We start from the raw sequence: 20,210 nt of genomic DNA, 5'->3' as shown, positions 1-20,210 counted from the left end.
CCCCCCAAGATACGCTTAGGGACCCCTAGGAAATTCCCATGCAAGGACTCTGCAGGAATTATCTGGGAAGTTTGGACTTCTATTAGGCAATGACCCTACGTCTGGAATCTCTGACACTCTGATTTAAATTTGGAGACTTCGGATGGTTCCAACTTATTTAGCAGGATAGTTATCTGGGAAAAGTTAGAAAGATTAAAACAAGGTCTAACTCCTGGGTAATTATAATACTGACCCCCTCGACCCCAAAATGGAACCCCCAACAACCTTCCCCCCCATCCCCAACCCAACCCAACCACATGACTACCCTCCTGACGTGGCTTAGGTTGGCTTCCCCTGATGCTCCTACACTCCAAGGGAAGGACTCCAGAAACCAACGTGCTGTAAATTTCTCAGCAGGTCCAGTGCGGAAGTTCGGGCGAGAAATGTAGAGCTTCAGTGTAGGGTAAGTAAATAGCAGAGCACGCAAGATTCAGCCCATTTTCTGATCATTCATTTGCTGTTTGTGGGACTTGCTGACCTGTTCTAAGGCACTGTATAAATGTAGGTTCTTTCCACTTTCTCTATTACATGGTGGATGTGAGGAGGGAACCTAAAGTCCCTCAGTTATTCTAACACATAAGTAGAGCCATATTCTGAAGTGGGCACAGAAGTATGGTGGGAGTTCCAATATGTAACATATCGTGGTACAAATCCAGCATAAAAGATACAAAATCACCAATAAACACCAACAAAAGGTATTGTAGAATTGCAAATGGAAATCAAACTTTCATTTCTCAGTGTCTGCCTAGTTTAAATGGGAGCTTCCTGTGTACACTGCTCTCCTGCTGAAAACCCACACCTTCTCCTATTCCCCATGCCATCATGCCCTGGAACAGACAATATGCAGGGTCTTAAAGGTATTTAAAACTTGCCTCAATATTTCATAACTATTACCTATTTATTGCACAACGCACCCCCAATGAAACATAAAATGATATCGTGCAAAAGGAGGCTGCTCAGGCCATCGTAGCTGTGCCAGCTCTTTGGTAGAACCATCCAACTAGTCCCAGTGTCCCTGTTCTTTCCTGTAGCCCGGCAATTTTTTTCAAGTACGCCTTTGAATTGCAATTTATTCCCACTTACACAAGCTTGCTGGGCAGAGTTCTCTGTACCCGCTGGCGTTGGCGTGATCAGCGGCCTGAATGGACAATATGGTTTGATTGGTTTTATGATAGCAGGAAACCAGTTTGCGATCGCCTGGCGGGCTGCGTTTCCCATCATCGGATGTCAGGAATCTCATTGTAATACATCAGCACTTCATTGTTAGGCTAGCCCACCGGAATCGTCTCCCCTGGTGGATCGTCCGTCCATGTCGGTGGGAAAGCAGGCTGATGTGTTTCACAACAGCACATAAAAGGTGTGCACTTGGCGGCCTACACTTGAAGGGGAACCTGGAGGTGAGTACACAGTAATGTTAGTAATGTTGTGCAGTGCTCACCAGGGTCGCCTGTTGGGACTTCAAGCTTGAGGGGCATCGGGGGTTCAGAGTTAAGGGCAGCCTTGCCGTTCAGGTATCTGGTGGCTGGATTGGGCGGGGGGGGGGGTGCAAGCGTAGCCTTGCCATTGATTATAGTGCACAAGCTTTCAGGGTGGGGGTGGCAGGATGGGCGAGGGAAGTGACCAGGCATTCGGAAGACCCATAGAAAGTGACCATTCCTCTGCAGCTGAGACAATTCAGGCGCAGCCACGTTGATACGATTGGGGCCGGGCTTCTAGCTTCTCTGTCCACTCAGGCAACGCAGGGACATCAAAGTGCCACCAAGTTCCCCAAGTTTTCCCCCACCCCATCCTGGCACAGACTGCAAACTCATGAGCATTTTAGTGGACTGCAGAATAGTTGGACGACTGCACACGTTGTACAATCTCCTCGCTAAAGCTGGCCATGGAGCAGTCACTGCTGGAGGTGCTCACAGCCCCTTGAAATGTCAGCATCCCCGTTTGGACCAGTTTCCCCCATGGTTCAAGCTAACAGGGCAGCCAAGCTGCACACTAATCTCTGGCCATCCAAGTAGTGGCCAGCACTCTCCAGGAAGTGTTAAGGGGCCATCACACTTAACCAGGACAGGTTCTTAGTACACCCATGCTAACCACGTGTCTATATTTCATCCTGCAGGAGGAGTACATCAGGATCACGGAGCCTGGTGAACTAGCTGTATGCCTGCTGGCCTATAGAGCTCGAAGACGATGGAGAGCGCGAATGACTGAGCCTCCTGGCTGTGCAGAGACAGGATTTGCAACCTCAGGAAGAAGGGTGGCTGGGGCTCCCACACACGCCGCCCAAGAGCTGCAGCAAGCTGTTGTAGGCCAGTGCCTAGTGACACCCAGCCTTTCATTCCTGCAGATGACCGAGAACCAGTGTTGCTGAAGATTCTGCATGTCTAGGGAACTGATCGAACACATCTGCCAGCTACTGCAGGATTTGGCACTACGGGGACATGGAGGGCATCCACTGCCAGTGGCTGTGAAAGTGATCCCGGTGCTCAATTTCTATGCCAGTGGCTCCTTTCAGGGCTCCACAGGTGATGTCTGTGGGATTTAACAATCCTCCACCTATAAATGCATCCATGAGGTCATGGATGCTATCTTTGCGAGGGCACATGACTTTGTGCATTTTGCCCGGGACCAGGACAGCCAAGATGCAACAGCGATTGGATTCACCCAGGTCTCGGGTTTCCCACAGCTGCAGTGAGCCATTGACTGCACTCATGTGGTGCTCAGATCTCCATCACAACACATGGTCAACTACGTCAACCACAAGAGATTCCATTTACTGAATGTGCAGCTGGTGTGCGACCACCCCAAACGCATCCTGCAGGTGCATGTACAGTTTCTAGGGAGTGTACACGATGCCTACATCCTCAGTCGGTCACAGGTCCCTGGAGTCTTCCAGGGTCCACAGAGGCTGCAGGGTTGGCTCCTCCGGTACAAAGGGCTACCCGCAGAGGCCATGGCTGATGATGCTTATGAGGCGGCCTCAGACTGCAGCAGAGTAACACTGTAATGAGGCTCTTGCTGCAACTCACAACTTGGTGAAGCAGACCATCGGGATGCTGAAAACGAGGTTCCGATGCCTGGACCAGTCTGGTGGAGCCCTGCAATATAGTCTACAGAGGGAGTCACACATCGTTGTCATCTGCCCTTTGCAACCTGACACTCCAATGGGGAGACGAGCTGGCTGAAGAGGAGATGGAGGAGCTGCACATCTCCTTCAATGAGGAGGACACCGATTGGGATGAGGGTGAGGAGGTTCTAGGAGGTGACGATGATGGAGATGAGGCCGTCACGCTGGCTAGATGAGGGAGGTGCGCTTGGGAGGCCCTCATAACTGCTAGATTTGTGAAAGATGATGACAACATGCAGTGAGGTAACTCCATAGATCCTCACATTGCATCTGTGAACGTTTGACTCCAGTCTGGCTTATGGCAGTGTGAATACCCTCTGTGAGAATGCTCCTGTCATGGAGAAGCAGTGGAGGCCCTAACAGTCGCTCGAGTGCAGGAGGATTATGATGATATGCAGTGAGAACACTCCATAAATCTTCACATAGCCTTAAGAAAGTACGACTCATGTCTGGCCGAGGGCAGCTCACTTGTGCTCCATGATAAGGGTCATATCAGAGATGCAGCCATGAAACTTTAGGAACATCTGATCCTTTATCTGCCTTCAGCACCTGACTCCGTCAGGAGCACAGCGGTCACTGGTCACAGATGCTGAAGAGATGGGGGCCAGTCCCTCCTTGAAGGTGCTGAGAACACACAAAGAAATGAGAGAACTCTGTTGCGCCTGCCCACTACATTCTGGCAGCAATGACTGCACTGCTAAGGTGCAGGCATCAGTAATGCTTCCATGGAGTTTGAGGCTGGACCATCACTTTGGTCTGAAGGCTGCACAGAGCACAGGGAAGAGGCCCTGGACTGAGACACTTGCCTTTATCTTGTGCAGAAAGGTTTCACATATGAGTGACAAGAACACTGCTCATCAGAACAAGGGGCCACAGGCAAGGAGACATTCTTGGGAGTTTAAAAGCAAAATACTGTGGATGCTGGAAATCCGAAACAAAAACCGAAAGTGCTGGAAAACCTTAGCAGGTCTGACAGCATCTGTGGAGAGAGATAAACAGAGCTACGTTTCGAGTCCATATTGCTCTGAGGAAGAGCCAGCTCTGAAGATGAGTCATATGGACTCCAAACACAACTCTTGTTTCACTCTCCACAGATGCTATTAGGCCTGCTGATTTTTTTCCAGCATTTTCTATTCTTGGGAGTTTATTAACAAAAGTGAATAGTATGTACAAGTGGTTAACACCCGTGCCCAGGCTGTTAACTTAACTTTTCTAACCCTGCTGCTACACCTTGGTGCTCGCCGGACATCCACAGCACAGGTGGAGGCAACTTTTGAATGTGATGCCCCATCTGTGATGACTTTGGCAGGCATCGTCTGGAGGGCTGAGACTTGGAGGGTCCTGGCCTGCTTTCTGGGTCCTGATGTGTGGGAGTGGCACCCTCCTTGGCCTGTGGAACTGGAGCTGCTGAGGTCATAAGGAGGGGGGAGGAGGATGGGCTGGACACTCTCAGGGTCACCTGGATGGATGGGCCTGGAGTTTGCCCCTGCTGATCCTCCTCCCTTTCGGTGCCCGAAGGCCCCAGGCTGACTTCTTGAGGAGCAGGGGAAGCTGGAGTTTGATCGAGCTGCCTGGCACCCCTCTCGTGTACACTGTTGGAGGCCAATCAGCCCGCTCAGCAGTGCAGGAGCAAAGTCCTGGACCAAGGTCTCCATGGCAGCTGCCGTCCTACCGGTGTTGACCTCGGTGCATTGCAATGCCAGTGCTATCACCTCAGCGTGAAGGCAGACGGGTTCCTCCATCATGCTTTGCAATCTGAGGAGTGCAGCGGACATCCCTTCCTGATGTTTAAGAACCTGTCTTTGCAGCTCCAGCAACTGTGACATGACCGAGTCCAGAGGCTCGTCATATACTCAGACTCAGCAATGTTCTGGCCTCCAGCAGTCCTCTGAGTGCCAGAAATCTGGGAATTCCCTGCCTCTACCTGCTGTGGATCAGACAGTGCGATGCGCTCACCAGATTGTGATCCCGGGACTATTCTAAAGCCATGTTCCACTGAGGTGTGTGCCTCTGCACTGGTGGAGGGTGTGGATGAGCGCTGTGATGGAACTTCAGAGATGGTGCCTCCAGATTCTGCTTCAGAGATTTCTTCAGGGCTTGATTGGAGGCCCTGGGCCATGGACTCTTTCGGCTGTTTGGCAATGTGTCTGAGAAAGTAATGGGGAGATAATTAATGCATGGCAGTGGCCTGTGAAACAGGACACATCAATCACAGCATGGTTGTCTGATGGATGTTGCACTGCTGGACCCCACTTAGTAGAGCATCGCCAACCTCACTGTCAGCACAGGGCCCGTCCAGATCCTCACCAGCCAGCTGGATGGTTCTGTTTTTAAAGTCCCTGAGGACCTTGATTTTGGGCTTTCTGCCACCGGTCTGCAACATCTCCCTGTTGTGTGCCAGCTTAGAGATGAAGAAAGTGTAAGCAGGCCAACTGTCAGGCCAGATGATAAGTATGCCAGCCTGTGTAGGTGGAGAGTGGTCCCATGGACGGGATGAGGACAATGACAGTGAGTGTGAGAGAGTGAATGGTGATGTTCCTTGAACTGGCAGTGAGTGAGGGCCCTGTGGATATGTGATGGGTTCTGAGTGTGTGAGTTGAGAGTGTGAGAAGAGTGATTTACCCTGGTGGAACGGAGGAGATCATTCATCCTCTTGCGGCACTGGGTGGCTATCCTCTTCTAAAGGGCGTTGGGGCTGACCACCGCTGCCACCACCTCCCAAGCTGGGTTACTGCTGTTTCTGACCATCCTGCGGCCAGAGCTGGGGTAGAGGACATCCCGGCAGGCCTGCATAGCATCAAAAAGGCACTTGACAGATACATCGCTGAACCTGGGAGATGCAGTCTTCTTTAGTTTCAGGGCGATGTCTTCCGTGTGGCAGTGGTGAGCTGGAAGCACTGAGATGTGTGCTTGTGGCTGGACTTTAAATATGGCAGCAGGCGTGATGTAGCAGCGGGGTGATGGTGGGCAGGCAAATGAGAGCCCACCTTCCATGGAAACAGCATGTTTCCTGAGAGCGCATAAATAATAAAACGGTTTGGGACAATATGGCATGAAAACCCGAAAAGATCATTTTACCTGCCTGCTACTGCACTTAGTGCAAATCTGGGATGATTCCGCTCTCTGTGTGTAAAAAAATTCCTTGTGTTGCCGCTGGTTTTTTGCCAGTCATCTTAAACTTATGTGTCCCCTGATCAGCGACCCTCCTGCCACTGGAGGTTTCTCTCTTTATTTACACTACCAAAACCCTTCAAGATTTTGAATAACTTTATCAAATCTCCTCTTAAACTTCCTTCCCCTAAGAAGAACACCCCAGCTTCTTCAATCTCTCAAGATACTTGAAGTCTCTCCTCCTCAGTACCAAATGGGTAATTGTCTTCTGTCCCTTCTCTCAGGCCTTGACATTCTTCCTAAAGTGTGGTGCACAGAGTTGAATAAATACTCCAGCCGAGGCCCAACAGGTTATTTATAAATGTTCAGCATCACTTTCTTGTTTTTTCACTCTGACTCTATTAATAAAGCCAAGGATCTGATCTGCTTTTTAACGGCCTCCTTAACTTGTCCTGTTACCCTCACAGATTTGAGTACATACGTTCCTCTCTCCGATCCTGCACCACCTTTAAAATTGTATAATTTACTTTCTACTGTCTCTCGTCATTCTTCCTATCAAAATGAATCACTTCACGCTTCTCAACATTGAATTTCATCAGCCATGTGTCTGCCCATTTCACCAGTTTGTCTATGTCCTCCTGAAATCTATTACCCTTCTGATTATTTACTATATATGCAAGTTTTTTGTCATCTGCAAACTTTGAAATTATGCCCTGTGTACACAAATCGAAGCCCTTAATAATGTTATATATAATGTCCCATAGCATTAAACCTCCTACACTATGTATCTTTAAGGGAAACTCCTCTTTCTCCAGTGAGAGAGAATAAGGGATATCAAATGCCTTCTATCAAGAACCTGGTATGAAATTGAACCAAATCAAAGGACAGTTAACATTTACATAGCGCCTTTAACGTAATACAATAGCACAAGGTGCCTTACAGGACTGTTATAAAAAAGAATAGAAGGTGGTTACAGACATAGGGAAGGACAAGGCAAAGGCCAGGGAGTGATTCAAGAATAAGGATGAGAATTTTAAAATCTCAACAATGGAGCTTAGACTGGCAATGCATTAAGTGTGTAGTTTATCAGCTGGACCAGACTCCCGAATGCCTTATGCTTTATTTGTTATTCTGACTTTATAATTACAGTATTTAATGTATGCTGACTTGGTTCTATTGAGGGAGTTATAATGGACAGAGACTGTCACCCAGCTTCTGCTCCTTGACCAGCAGAGATATCGTTCAGTTAGACACAGCGTTTGCAAATGATGCATTTCTCAAGCAGCACAGCTCAGCAGAACACATCTTCCCTCCTCCATTGACAGACTTTAGGAGTCACACAAGGAGCATATTACAGAGGAAGTACTCTAAATTGGTCTTCTACAGTGACAAAATCACAAGAAATGCACATCATCCTAACCTGTGATATATAAGTGAGGCTTATTGGAATAAGTGAAGAAAGAATGTTCACTACAGTGTCTTCATACTCCAGTTATTGGATTTGAACAATGCTATGTTCAAACAGAAGAGGATTCTATTGTATTGTATAATGCATTCAGAAGATCGTATTCTTCATGCTCTGGCTGCTGACATTAGATTAACATCAGTCCCGTCACAGTCACAGCCTCAGATCTGATATGCTGTCAGTATCAGTTGTACTAATAATATTACTGCCTATTCACGGAAGCTTTGACAGATTAAAAGGTGAGATTCTAGAAAGCAAAATAGGCACAATCTGAAAAAAATGGAGCTCACTTCTTAAACTCAACTTATGACACAATGAACAGAGTAAGTCGCTTCCAACTTTCGATTCTCACTCTGTGGGCTGATGGAGATGGCAGGTTAGAGTGCAGAGGAACAGAAACTTCTTTCTCCCGTACCATGTGGCAGTATCAGGCACTGCATCAATCACAGCATCACAGCACAGGCCAAACAGATAGTAATGATGCCACTGCTCCTAACAACGTAATTTAATCTTAATCTCAGGAGGTGCAACCCAAGCTAATGTACTGTAACACACAAAAACTTCATCGTCTTTCAATCACTAAAATTTACTTGTTTTAAAACAAAACATAGAAATTGCAGTTCAACCTTATGATCCTTTAAGCCACAATTAAATTTATGTGGAATATTTAATCCATTAAACTGGATCTTTGAAGAAGATGTTATTGTGACAACAATGACCAGCGTGCTTGACTGCTCAGTGTCAACAATGGAAGATAAATTCTGTTGTTAAACTGAACGATTAACAACTGAAGGAACAACACAAACAACGTGGGGCAGAATTTTCGGGGTTGGCAGGTAGTCACGATCAGTGGGCCGGGAATGGCCGGGGAATGGAGCGCTGACCACGATCGACCCCTGGCCGTGATTTCACGCCCTCGAAAGGTGCGCTGAAAGGCTCAGCGCTGCCGGGGTGGGGATGGGAAGAGGGTGGGCACTGAAGTCAGCGTGGGCACAGGGGAGTGCGGAATGAAAGCTCCCTGAAGGCAGAGAGCTACCTCAGGGAGCTGACGAATTTAAAATCAATAAAAGCAACTTAAAATCGGGAAAAAATTTCCAAACGTCAGAATGAGCCACCTCAACATACGGATGACGGCAATTTTTTCAAAATATTTTAATCTTTTTTTAAATTAATCATGGAAACCTTATCCCACCATTGGATGATGTTTCTTCAAAATTCCAAAGGCTGCCTGGCCGATTCGTCCGCCTGCCAACTGTAACATTAGCCATTGCTGCTTTAATGGCCTTAATAGGCCTCTTAATTGTCAGCAGGCACGCTGCTGACTCTTGAGCGCACTCACCGGCCAAGATCTTGCACAAATGCGCGATGACATCGGGATACTCACCTAATGTCATTGTGCATTATCTCACACTCGAGTGAGTGTGTCTGGCATGTGCCCGTATAGCGAGTGGAAAATTCTACCTATGGCATTTATCAGAATCTTTCTATCTGTGTGCAGATATGTATTGGGATGACTCTGTGGCATACATTCTGGTATCCCGCTTGGTCCCTTGTACACTATGCCCCACACTGGATATCTTGTATACCATCCCCCCACTCAGTACCTTGTCTACCATCCCCCATACTTGGTACATTATCTACCATCACCCCACTTGGTATCTTTTCTACCATCTCCCACACTCAGTACATTGTCTACCATCACCCACACTTGGAACTTGTCTACCACCCCTCTGCATGCAGTACGTTGTCCACTATCTCCCACACTCAGTACCTTGTACACCACCCCTCCACATGCTGTACATTGTCTACCATCCCCCACACTCAGTACCATGTATACCTGCCCCCACACTCGGTATCTTGTATACCATCCCCCACACTGGGGATCTTGTATACCATCCCCACACTCATTACATTGTCTACCATCTCCACACTCGGTACCTTGTCTACCATTCCCACACTTGGTAAATTGTTTACCACCCCCCGCACTTGGTACATTATCTACCATCCCTCACACTTGGTACCTTGTCTACCACCACCACCCCACACTCAGTACCTTGTCTACCATCCCTCCTACTTGGTGTCTTGTCTACCAACCCCCACACACAGTATCTTGTCTACCATCCCCCACACTCAGCACCTTGCCTCAGTGGCACTGCTACAATTTGGGACTCACAACATAGGAAATCACCACCATAATCATGTACCCTGCCATACCATTGTTTCAATGCCTTATATAACCACATCATCCAGGATTACACAGTTAAATGTTATATTCCTGGATTAGTAATGTGACTGACTAGATGGTACATTGACAATATAGAACAAGGTTGTTCAAACAAGGTTGTTGGCCAGCATTCAGCACACCAAAGGATTCCATCTGGCCCATGGACCAATGTTCAAAATACAGGTAAGCGGAAGTGACAGTTTCTACAAGGGGCTGATCCTCCAATCACAGGCTGATTTGCTCCCGCGTTTGCATTTGCAGGAGCAAAAACAGCCTGTGATTGGAGGAGCAGTGGGAAGGTGAGTGACAGTGCTCAGCCTGAGGCCTGAACGCCAGAGCAGCGGCAGTGAGTATGCTGGTGGGTTGTGGGGGGGAAGAAGAGAGGCTGCAAGGGAGAAACTACCTGCCAGAGGAATGGGGGGTAAGAGATAGGCTGCAGCTGGGGTGGGGAAGAGAGAATGTGAAGTCATGTTATGAAGAGGTTGTTTGGCCACATTATGAAGGCACCTTCTTTGGCTCTCAAGTCCTCTAAGTGAGACCTGAACCCTCTGTGAGCTTCTGGCCCAGAGGTAGGGATGCTACCACTGCAACACAAGACCTCCCCTTTCAGAATGTTTCCTCATTCACTTCACCAAGTCAGGAGTAACAAGGCCAATTATAGCACACTTGTTCTAGCTGAGCTAAGGTCACCCAGTCAGCACTTGAATTTGGAATCTTTCTGGTCCACATGCGTTAGCTCCACACGTTGCAGTGCCTTTAGCTTTCAACCTTCAAGGAAGTTTTTTTGGTACTGCCTTGGGAATTTATGCATGGCATGGAGGAATGCATTAAATACATGAAATGAGTGCTCTATTACACAGAATATGACAGCATGATAAGAGTCTAGGTGAAGTTTTACTGAAAAAACACTTAGGCGATATCTGGATGCTCGCCCTTTTTGTTGAACTCAGTGTCTAAATTTTGTCTGACTCTGATTTCAACATGGCAGAATAATATAGTCTGTTTTTCCACATCTTTGAAAACTTGAACATATGGTGCAAAACTAGTGACTAATGCTGTGGGATGGAGGGAGGAGAAATCGCTGTTGTTGTTAACAGAGAACTATTTCAACATAGTTATACTGTGAAATTTATCGCCATTTGGGCTCCTGTGACCATTTATTTATCTATTTTCCTGATTGACACCTAGATATGCTGTCTTAAAGAAGCAGAGAGGTTTAGGGAAGGAATTCCAAAGTAAGGGCTTTGGGGATTTGTTGATCTGACCTGTCTCCTGAAAGCCACCAGTACGGGCTGTTCCCAGGGGCGTACACCAAGACAAATCATCAACTCGGCAAAAGACATTCTTCGGTTGGCCTGAAGCTTGCTTATCTTCCATTGCAAAGAGATGCCCTAGACCGAGTGTTGCAGATTGACACATTCCAAGGTCCAGAACTACTTGTTGAGGGACGCTCTGAAGATTGGAGCAGCCACCATAGAGGCACAATGGGGACAGGTCACTGTCTAAGGCCTTTTAGTCATGGTGCACCAAGGGGCTGGAAATTTTATAGAACCTCTCGGGCTGTATGACTCACATTGAATATGAATACAAAAATATCGAAATTGCATTGAGGCACCTCAGAGAGAAACACGGTATGTGAAGGAGAATTGAATTCTATTGCACTTTCTGTAATTTTTCAATTTGAAATGTTTTGTCCCCAGGCTGTATGCCTGACATGGAATGTATATTGTGAATATGAAGGGAATTACATTTGTACAGAGGCACCTAGGACTGGAACATATGGAGAGTCAGGTGCTATGGCACTTTCTGTAATTTTCATGTTGAAATGTTTTATAATGTACTTTAACACATTTTATGAATAAAGTATATTTTTGGAAAAAAAATTGCTTGGTTGTGTAGGCACAGGTAAATGAGAGGTCATTAAATGCATGATGGGCAATTGTTTTAGTAGCGTCAGGTCATTTAGGAATCACCCTGGTTTGGCGACTACAATGCCAGATATCTCACTAAATCAGTGTTCAATATTGTGATGAGAAAGCAAGCTAATAAATTAGTCTTCTCATTTGAAGCTTGTTCATCAAACTGCACATTTTTTGCTGTTTAAGTAATAGCAAGAGAAAGTTCTATTGCTTCATCTTTCCGAAATATGCTCACCGGCACCGTGAGTGAGAAAAATATTGAAACATGGCCCCTTACGTGAAGGCTGGACGCCCTGATATAGAACTTTGTTATAAACTCAGGCTGCTGCTTAACTGAAAGTGGTCATGCTTGAATTAAGTGTCTTTTGATATCACTTTGTCAGTAATGGTGAACAGAAAAGCAGAGAATTTATTCTCATTCCCATAATGAGTGTGTGAACACCTTGGTCAGTATTTCTATTCACTACAATTGATAGGAGGCAGTAACGGTCAGTGGGTGAGAAATTAAGCCCAGGCTTAGACCATGAAGAAAAGTAATGAGATTTGTTACAGTGAGAACAAATGGAATCTTTTAAAACTAGACAGCAGGCAGCATGAAACACACCGTGAATCATTCACGCATTCAGCAATTGTACTGCGTTCATTTCAGACCAATAAAAGGTCTTAATTTTTTTTGGGAACATTTGAACTTGTCAAATTGAGAGGCAACTACGCAAGGGAATGGATATTTTATTTTAAAAATCCAGTGAGCACAGGTATTGTATGGCCAGGTGCATATTAAAGTCCTCCACAGTTTTCCCAAACGGTGCTACTGAGTACCAATTTTAGAGGGGCAGCCAACTCTCTGCAAGTTAGATTGCCAACTGATTGTAAAATTGCAGGCTGGAATACTGAGGTCTTGCGACTAACAGTCACTTGGTAGTACAGAACTTGAAGATTGCTGAAAAGAGAGCCATGTTGTCAAAGCTTTTATCTTGCACTCATCAGGACAAATTCAAGAATACCAAATTTCAAGCACTCAACAATATATACTACAGGAGAAAATGGTGCTGATTGGTTGGCAAGTCAGCACTGATTGGCTGAGGCGTTACCATGGAGAAAGAAACAGAACTACAGCTCAAGCTACCAGTCTTGTGAGTACCCAAACTCTGTTCATGTAGGTCTTTAACAGCCAACTGCAAGAGGAAACTTTCATCTCATCAGCTTGGGTGGGATTTGGATCACGCACGCACGTGCACACACGCAGAGTTGGAAAGGCAACTTGCTAACTCATAGACCCACTGATTCCTTCCAGTAACGCGCATTTAAAATATGGGATTTCAACAGATGCAGACAAATTCAATTACAGTAATTTATAAAATGTAACTGAAATGTAATAGAAGTTAATATCAAAAATTGAAAACCTTACCTTCCAGTCAGGGGGTAACTGCGCACCAAAGCCTAGGGCTGGAAACATCTTGTCACTGTAGCATGAAGGAAAGATGAAAGAGAAAAAAACAATTGGTTTCTTCCTTCAATAAAATCCAAGATTTCTAACAGCTCTTTTCAACACCAATTATTTAAGAAGAGCTACAAACTGAATATTTTAATTGCCAGAACAATTAATAACTTTAAAGTACAATAGGACTGTTGTACAAAATTCTGACAAAGCCTCATTCTCATGTCAAACGATTTTTAATGGGGCAAAGAAGTGTACAGAAAAGTACAGTTTGTCTCCTTTATCTGCCAATGATCTTTTCAGCAACTAAAACAATTCAAAAAATGTCAAATATCTTTCATGACTTAGTGAGGGGAAAAGTCTATTTAGCAAATATACACATAGGGTTGAATTATAGTTCCAAAGGTCCTGATCGAACATATAGAAATACTGCCCCAGGCAAATAAAAATCTCGAAGCAGGAGCCAAAATGTCTGTAGCCTTTAACTTACATTAGAATACTAACACTTAAAAAGAACAATCTTACGCAAACAATTGGAGGGCTTTGTGTGATGGATGACTTCCATAAAGGTAAATTCCTGTAGTTTTACTGACAGGCAAGAGTTTTAATATAGATATCAAGGATCGACTAATAAAATTAGTTTAAGGAAGTGGTGATCTATTGAAACCCAGTTAAGATAAACGTATTAATGTCTGTGCTAATAACTGATGAAGAAATATTATGAAAGCATCAAATATTTGATCACCAACATCAGCATCAGTAATATCTATAACAATATTAAAACATGTTTTTTTCTGTGCAGACTGTTTTGATTGGACTGTTTAAGACTGTGTCTGTTGGTGGGCTTCTTTGATGGACAGTATGTGGAGGAACATAAGGTGCGAAGAGGACAGGAGCACATGGCACACATGTGGTTGCCAATGATTGGTGGCATTGGGGCAGTGGTAGCAGGATGGGGAGTTGGTGGAAGACAAAAATGGTGGATGGCAAGGGGAGCCTAACAACAATGTTACCCTTGGAGTAATCTATGGCGATATTTGTTTCCATGAGGGATGGGATGGATGGGATTCATAGGAGGATTGGGGATGGCAAGAATGGGATGGGGCTGGCATGGGAGAGTTGGAAGGAATGGGATGGGGATGGCATGAGAAGGATTGAATGGCATGGAATGGAGTTAGCACGGGAGGGAGGGGATGGCTGGGAGGAGTTTTTACACATGAGCAGCTTTATGCAGCTTTTTTCGGAGTGAGAAGTCTTTATTCTGTTTTGGCAAGGCCAGCAATTGTTGCCCATCTTAGTTGCCCTTGAAATGAGTGGCTTGCTCAAACATTTCAGAGGGGAGTTAAGAGTCAACCACATTGCGATGCATCTGGAGTCACATGTAGGCCAGACCTGGTAAGGACAGCAGATTTCCTTCCCTAAAGGACATTGGTGAGCCAGAAGATTTTTTATGACAATTGACAACAATTTCATGGTCACTATTACTGAGACTATCTATTTAATTCTAGATTTTATTAATTGAATTTAAATTCCACCAGCTGCCATGGTGGGATTTGAAGCCATGATGATGGAATTGGGTTAAGTATGGCAAAATGGTTGGGACAATTCTTTGTTACAACCTATTATTCAAAAGCTATTCTTGGTGCTAAAAATGAAGTTTCGCTAGATTTGAAATAAAAAGTTTCAGCAAAACTGTGTGGTAAATTAAATGAGACTACCAGTGTTGATTCTATAGATAAAGAGGGTGATAACAGTCTGAACACTCTAGAGTTTCTACACAGGTTAACTTCAAAGGGCATGACACTGCACAAGCTTAGAGCCAAGGAAGGAGCAGTTATAACGTTGCTGTGAAACTTGAACCCTAAACAAGGACTTTATCGTGGAACAAGATTGGTAGTTAGGGAGCTGTTTTCTTCGATAGTAGATGCTGAAATCATAACAGGCAGTTTTCAAGGAAATAGAGTGTTTATTCCTGAAATAATATTGAGTCCATCAGATGTAAACCTGCTTTTACAACTCAGGAGAACACAGCTCCCAATTAAACTTTCATATACTATGACTTTAAACAAGTCAAAAGGTCAGACTCTTAACAGGAGTTCTATTTATATTCCTAGGCCCGTTTTTACACATCAGCTTTTTTCAAAGTGAGAAGTCTTTATTCTGTTTTGGTGAAATAATTATTAGAAATCCTGTATTTAACGAAGTACATTTGCAACAAAGATACTAATTTGACCGCAAACATTTTGTAGGTCTCTGCTAGCTTACTATATTTATTATATTTCCTGCTATCTCATTGTTTACTTATTTGTACTACACATGTATGATTCATTTCTTAATAAAGGGAGGAAAATACTGAAACCCCTCCTTCCAGTTTAGTCTTCGTGACATATCGTAGTTATTAATTAATCTTCTTGGGGCTAAAGAAAAATCAATTGAAATTGTAAAATGACTTTGCTAATATGAAATTATTCCTTATGATTTTTTGCTACCACCAAGGAACAAAGAGTGATGGCTACCATGGAGCACTGACAAGTAAGGTTTGTTCACATTGTCATAACACTGAACAGAAGCTCAAAAATAAATGAGCAGCAGTTACTATAGAAACAGTCATGGGGCTACCAGGGGTCAACGAACCATGAGTGACTTTGCTTATTAAGATTCCAAATTAAAAGAAAATATTGGTTCCCCCTCCTCAGGGTTTATGTTTGACAGGAATTTGTTCAGAGCTTCTCCCATTCCGGTTGCAACTTTGGCGGAAGCCCCTTTCCCATGTGCAAATGGGATTTCCGATGAACTTCCCCGAAGGTGCGGCAACAGAAGCCCCGAGGAAATTCCCGGAGAATCTATTCACGATCCTGGCGATACATTTTTGAAGGGGAATCCTTTTTGGAGTTGGAAGAAAAAGTCAGTTGAAGCTGCTCCACAACATCAATGCCACTGTGGCGTGATTCATGGCTGGCAGGGACCAATGGTATAATTGCACGTGCAATTACCTAGAAATTACCCATGGAAACAGGCCTTTGGTCTCACATGTCCAGATTTGCTGTTTCTCCTGTATATGATCCATAGTCCTAACCCCATGTTCTCGCCCTGCTCCCAAATGTCCTTAGCCTCTGACACTTCTTTGAGTGTCAGCCATGGTTCATTTTGTAGCATTCTCACCTCTGAGTCAAAGGAATCAATGGGGGGATTTTACACCGGCGGGACTTTATGGTCTCGCCGAAGTCAATGGACTTTTGAATGATTCACCGCATTTTACAGCCCGGCCCTCACCGTGATCCCAAATCCCACTCCAGGACCTGAGCAGAAAAGTCAAGTGATTTTCTTCACAGCCAATAAAGAAAGAAACAAATACTTGCATTTATATAGCAATTTTTATGCCCCAGGATGCTCCAAAGCACTTTACAGCCAATGATGAGCCCTCAAATGTAGTAGTTACTGTTATAATGTTGGAAACACGGCAACCAATTTGTGTACAGCAAGCTCCAATGAAAAGCATTATGATAATGAGCAATGAATCTGCTTCTGTGATGTTGGTTGGGTTATAAACATTGGCCAGGTCGCCAGGGATAACTCCCCTGCTCTTCTTCAAAATAGTGCCATGCGATCTTTTAGGTTTATTTGAGAGAGTAGGCGGGGCTGAACTTTAATGTCACATTCAAAAAAGGACATTGCCAACAGCACAGTAGTCCCTTAGTACTGCGCTGGAGTGTCAGCCTTGATTTTATTCCATTAATCTATTCCTAGATATTGACACAGTTTGCTTCAAATACCAACCTCAGTTGTATATCCCACAGCCTCATAGCCATCTGTGTGCATGGGCAGGATTTTTAGTTCAGTGGGTGTGCGCGATCGGTGGGCCCGAGAGCGGCCAAGGAACCAACTTCCGCCCACAATTGGCCCTCGACCGCGATTTCATGCTGGTTTGCCAATTAACGGCCAGCCAGCGTGAAACGTGTGCTGAAATGTTCAGCGCGGGGGCAGGAGGAGGGCAGGCACTGATGTAAGCGCGGGCATGGGGGAGCATGGATTGAAAGCTCCCTGAAGGCAGAGAGCTGCCTCAGGGAGCTGAAGAATTTAAAAGCAATCGATAAAAATTTTAAAATCCAGAAAAAAATGTTCACGCATCAGGATCAGTCACCTGATCATACAAAGGATGAAAAGTCCATCCATACATCTTTTTTTTTCACTTAATAATGAAAACCTCATCCCGCCCTTGGATGAGGTTTCATCAAAAATACGAAGTCCATCTAGCTGATTCATCCATCTGCCAACCATAACATTGGACGGACCACAAAAAAATCAAGGACAATTGGAACTTTAATGGGCTTAATTGCCCTCTTAATTGTCGGCGGGCGCGCTTCCAACTTTCGCGCGTGCCTGCTAACCGAAATATCGCACGAGCGTGGGATGACGTTGGGATGCTTGCCCGACATCATCATGCGCTAATTTATGCTTGAGTGGACCGGGTGCCCACCCGCATGCCGAGATAAAAATTCTGCCCTATGGGTTTCTCCTGTTGTCTGGCCTAAATCTTTCATGTTTTATTTTATATGTATATCCCAATATAGAACCCCTAATCAATAGAAACAATCTGCTTTGCCTTTTCCTGCTGTGATTTTAACTGCATCTTTCGAATCATCCCCAATTTTTCATGTCTTTCTATGTATTTTTATTACCTCATACAAACCAGCCCTTCTCCACTTTACGTGCAGCTTTAAACATCTTGCCAACCTGAACCCCAAATCTCTCTGCTCCTCCACATTACCCAGCCTTCCCCTAATGGAAGTATAAGATTTTTCAGACAGCCATGGTTCAAGCATGTCAATCAAAAAAAAGAGCATCTGTTACCACGGAAACAACTGATTATTGTCCCCCAGTTGGCATTGAGCTTAAGGTCTTTCAATCATTGCATGATATATATATACAGGCATAGAATACACTGGCTAAGACCCTTCGCATCCATGAGTAAATAATGAGGCTATTGAGAGATTGATTTGATAAACACATTTAAATTTACAAATAATAAGACAGGTTACAGAATATTTCCCGTCGTTGAGGGGCCTAAAATGAGGGGACAAATGTGCCTCATTTCAATTAATGTACATACTTCTTATACTTTTATTTGCTTCCCACTTTTTATCTGTGCATTCCCTCATTCTGCGATCCCATTTCCTTTGGCCTGTGAGAAATTCAAGGGGCAGAATTTTTTGCTGAGCGGGCAGGTGCATGCCTGACCTGTTCGAGCGTGAAATAGTGCGTGATGACGTCGGGTGAGCGTCCTAACGTTATTTTGCGATATTTTGGTCGGCGGCACGCGCTAAGCTCGGAAGTACCCCTGCCAACAATTAAGACGGCAATTAAGCCCATTAACAGCGCAATTAACAGAGATTTTTGTGCCCATCCAATGTGATGGTTGGCGGGCGGGCGAATCGGCCAGGCTGCTTTTGCATTTTTCAGGAAACCTCATCCACGGTCGGGATGTCGTTTCCGTGATAAATTAAAATTAAAATAAACATCTATAGACAGCATTTTCATTACCTACCTTTTCAGGTGACTGATTATGAAGCTTGGACACATTTTTCCGGTTTCTGTGACATTTATTTTAGGTTGTTCAGGTCTTAGCTCCCTGAGGCAGCTCTCTGCCTTCAGGGGGCCCTCTGTGAGCGCTTGCCTGCACTGACTTCAGTGCTCGCTCTCCTCCCGCCCCCACCCCGGCAGCACTGAGCCTTTCATTGTGCACTTCAGGCTGGCTGGCCATTAATGGGCCAGCCAGCGTGAATTTGCGGTCGGGGGCCAATTGTGGTCGGCAGTCCATTCCCTGGCCGATCCCGGACCCGCCTATAGCGCCTGCTTGCCAAACTAAACATCCTGCCCAAGGTGAATTTTAACCCCCACCCCAAGCCCCCCTCCTAAACAAAAAACATTTGAGTTTGGGTTGGAAGCCAACTAAAAGTGTGAAAAAAGGTAAACCCATATCCAATCCGCCTTGGATCCTTCCACTTCCAGGTTTAACTTAGGCCGGACATGGGGGTGAGGTAGGAGGGATTGGTGGGTTGCTGTGGGCCACCAATCTGCTCCCAGGAACTGGGTGGCTCATTTAAAGTAACGAAGCTGCATGGCTCCGAGTTTTTTGCTCTGTTCCAGTTTTAAGGCCGACTGTTTGGGTTTCCCAGGCTTCATGAAACCTAGCAGCTAAATGGATGTAAGGACTGCCCCATGGAAGAGGTAAATGCTTTTCCAGCACTGCTTGTGAGCCAGGCAGATCAGGAGTGCTTCCTGTGACCCATCAAGCAAACCAGTTAATATCCCCAGTGATCAGAAAGCCCTGCATGACAATCTGATGACCTCCTAATGTCCTCCCCAAGATCTTCACCCCTCCTTCCCCAATCTCTCTACACCTCTCCCCTCTAAGATTGTTTCCTCTCCTCCCTGATCTCTCTGGATCCCCCATCAACGTCATCCTCAAAACCCCAGTCTCCACTCCACACCCCTTCCCCATCAATGCCCTCCCGAACCCCATGATCTTTCTCACTCCTTCCCTCCAGTCCACTTGGTGACGAAGATCGGCCCATCCTGAAACCTATCCACCATCTACAAAACATAGTCAGGAGTGTGATGGAATACTCCCCACTTGCCTGGATGAGTGCAGCTCCCACAATACCCAAGGAGCTTGACACCATCAAGGACAAAGCAGCCCACTTGATTGACACCCCATCCACAAACATTCACTCCCTCCACCATCGATGAACAGTGGCAGCAATGTGTACCATCTACAAGGTGCACTGCAGGAACTCACCAAGGCTCCTTAGACAGCACCTTCCAAACACACGACCACTACCATCTAGAAGGACAAGGGCAGCAGATACATGGGAACACCACCACCTGGAAGT

General features: G+C 45.4%; 1 protein-coding gene across 1 annotated transcript in view; it reads right to left on the bottom strand.

Moving 5' to 3' along the window:
- The window catches only part of cpne2 (copine II), a 276,356-nt gene that overhangs the window by 86,227 nt on the left and 169,919 nt on the right, over positions 1-20,210 (bottom strand). Inside the window, exon 12 of the mRNA XM_041191951.1 lies at positions 13,288-13,342. Within this exon, the coding sequence (XP_041047885.1) occupies positions 13,288-13,342 (55 nt within the window). The remainder of the gene's footprint in view (positions 1-13,287; positions 13,343-20,210) is intronic.

The sequence above is a fragment of the Carcharodon carcharias genome, chromosome 7 (genome assembly GCF_017639515.1).
Source record: "Carcharodon carcharias isolate sCarCar2 chromosome 7, sCarCar2.pri, whole genome shotgun sequence".
Lineage (NCBI taxonomy): Eukaryota > Metazoa > Chordata > Chondrichthyes > Lamniformes > Lamnidae > Carcharodon > Carcharodon carcharias.
Note: the sequence above shows the minus strand (reverse complement) of the source record. Positions and strands in the feature narration are given on the sequence as shown.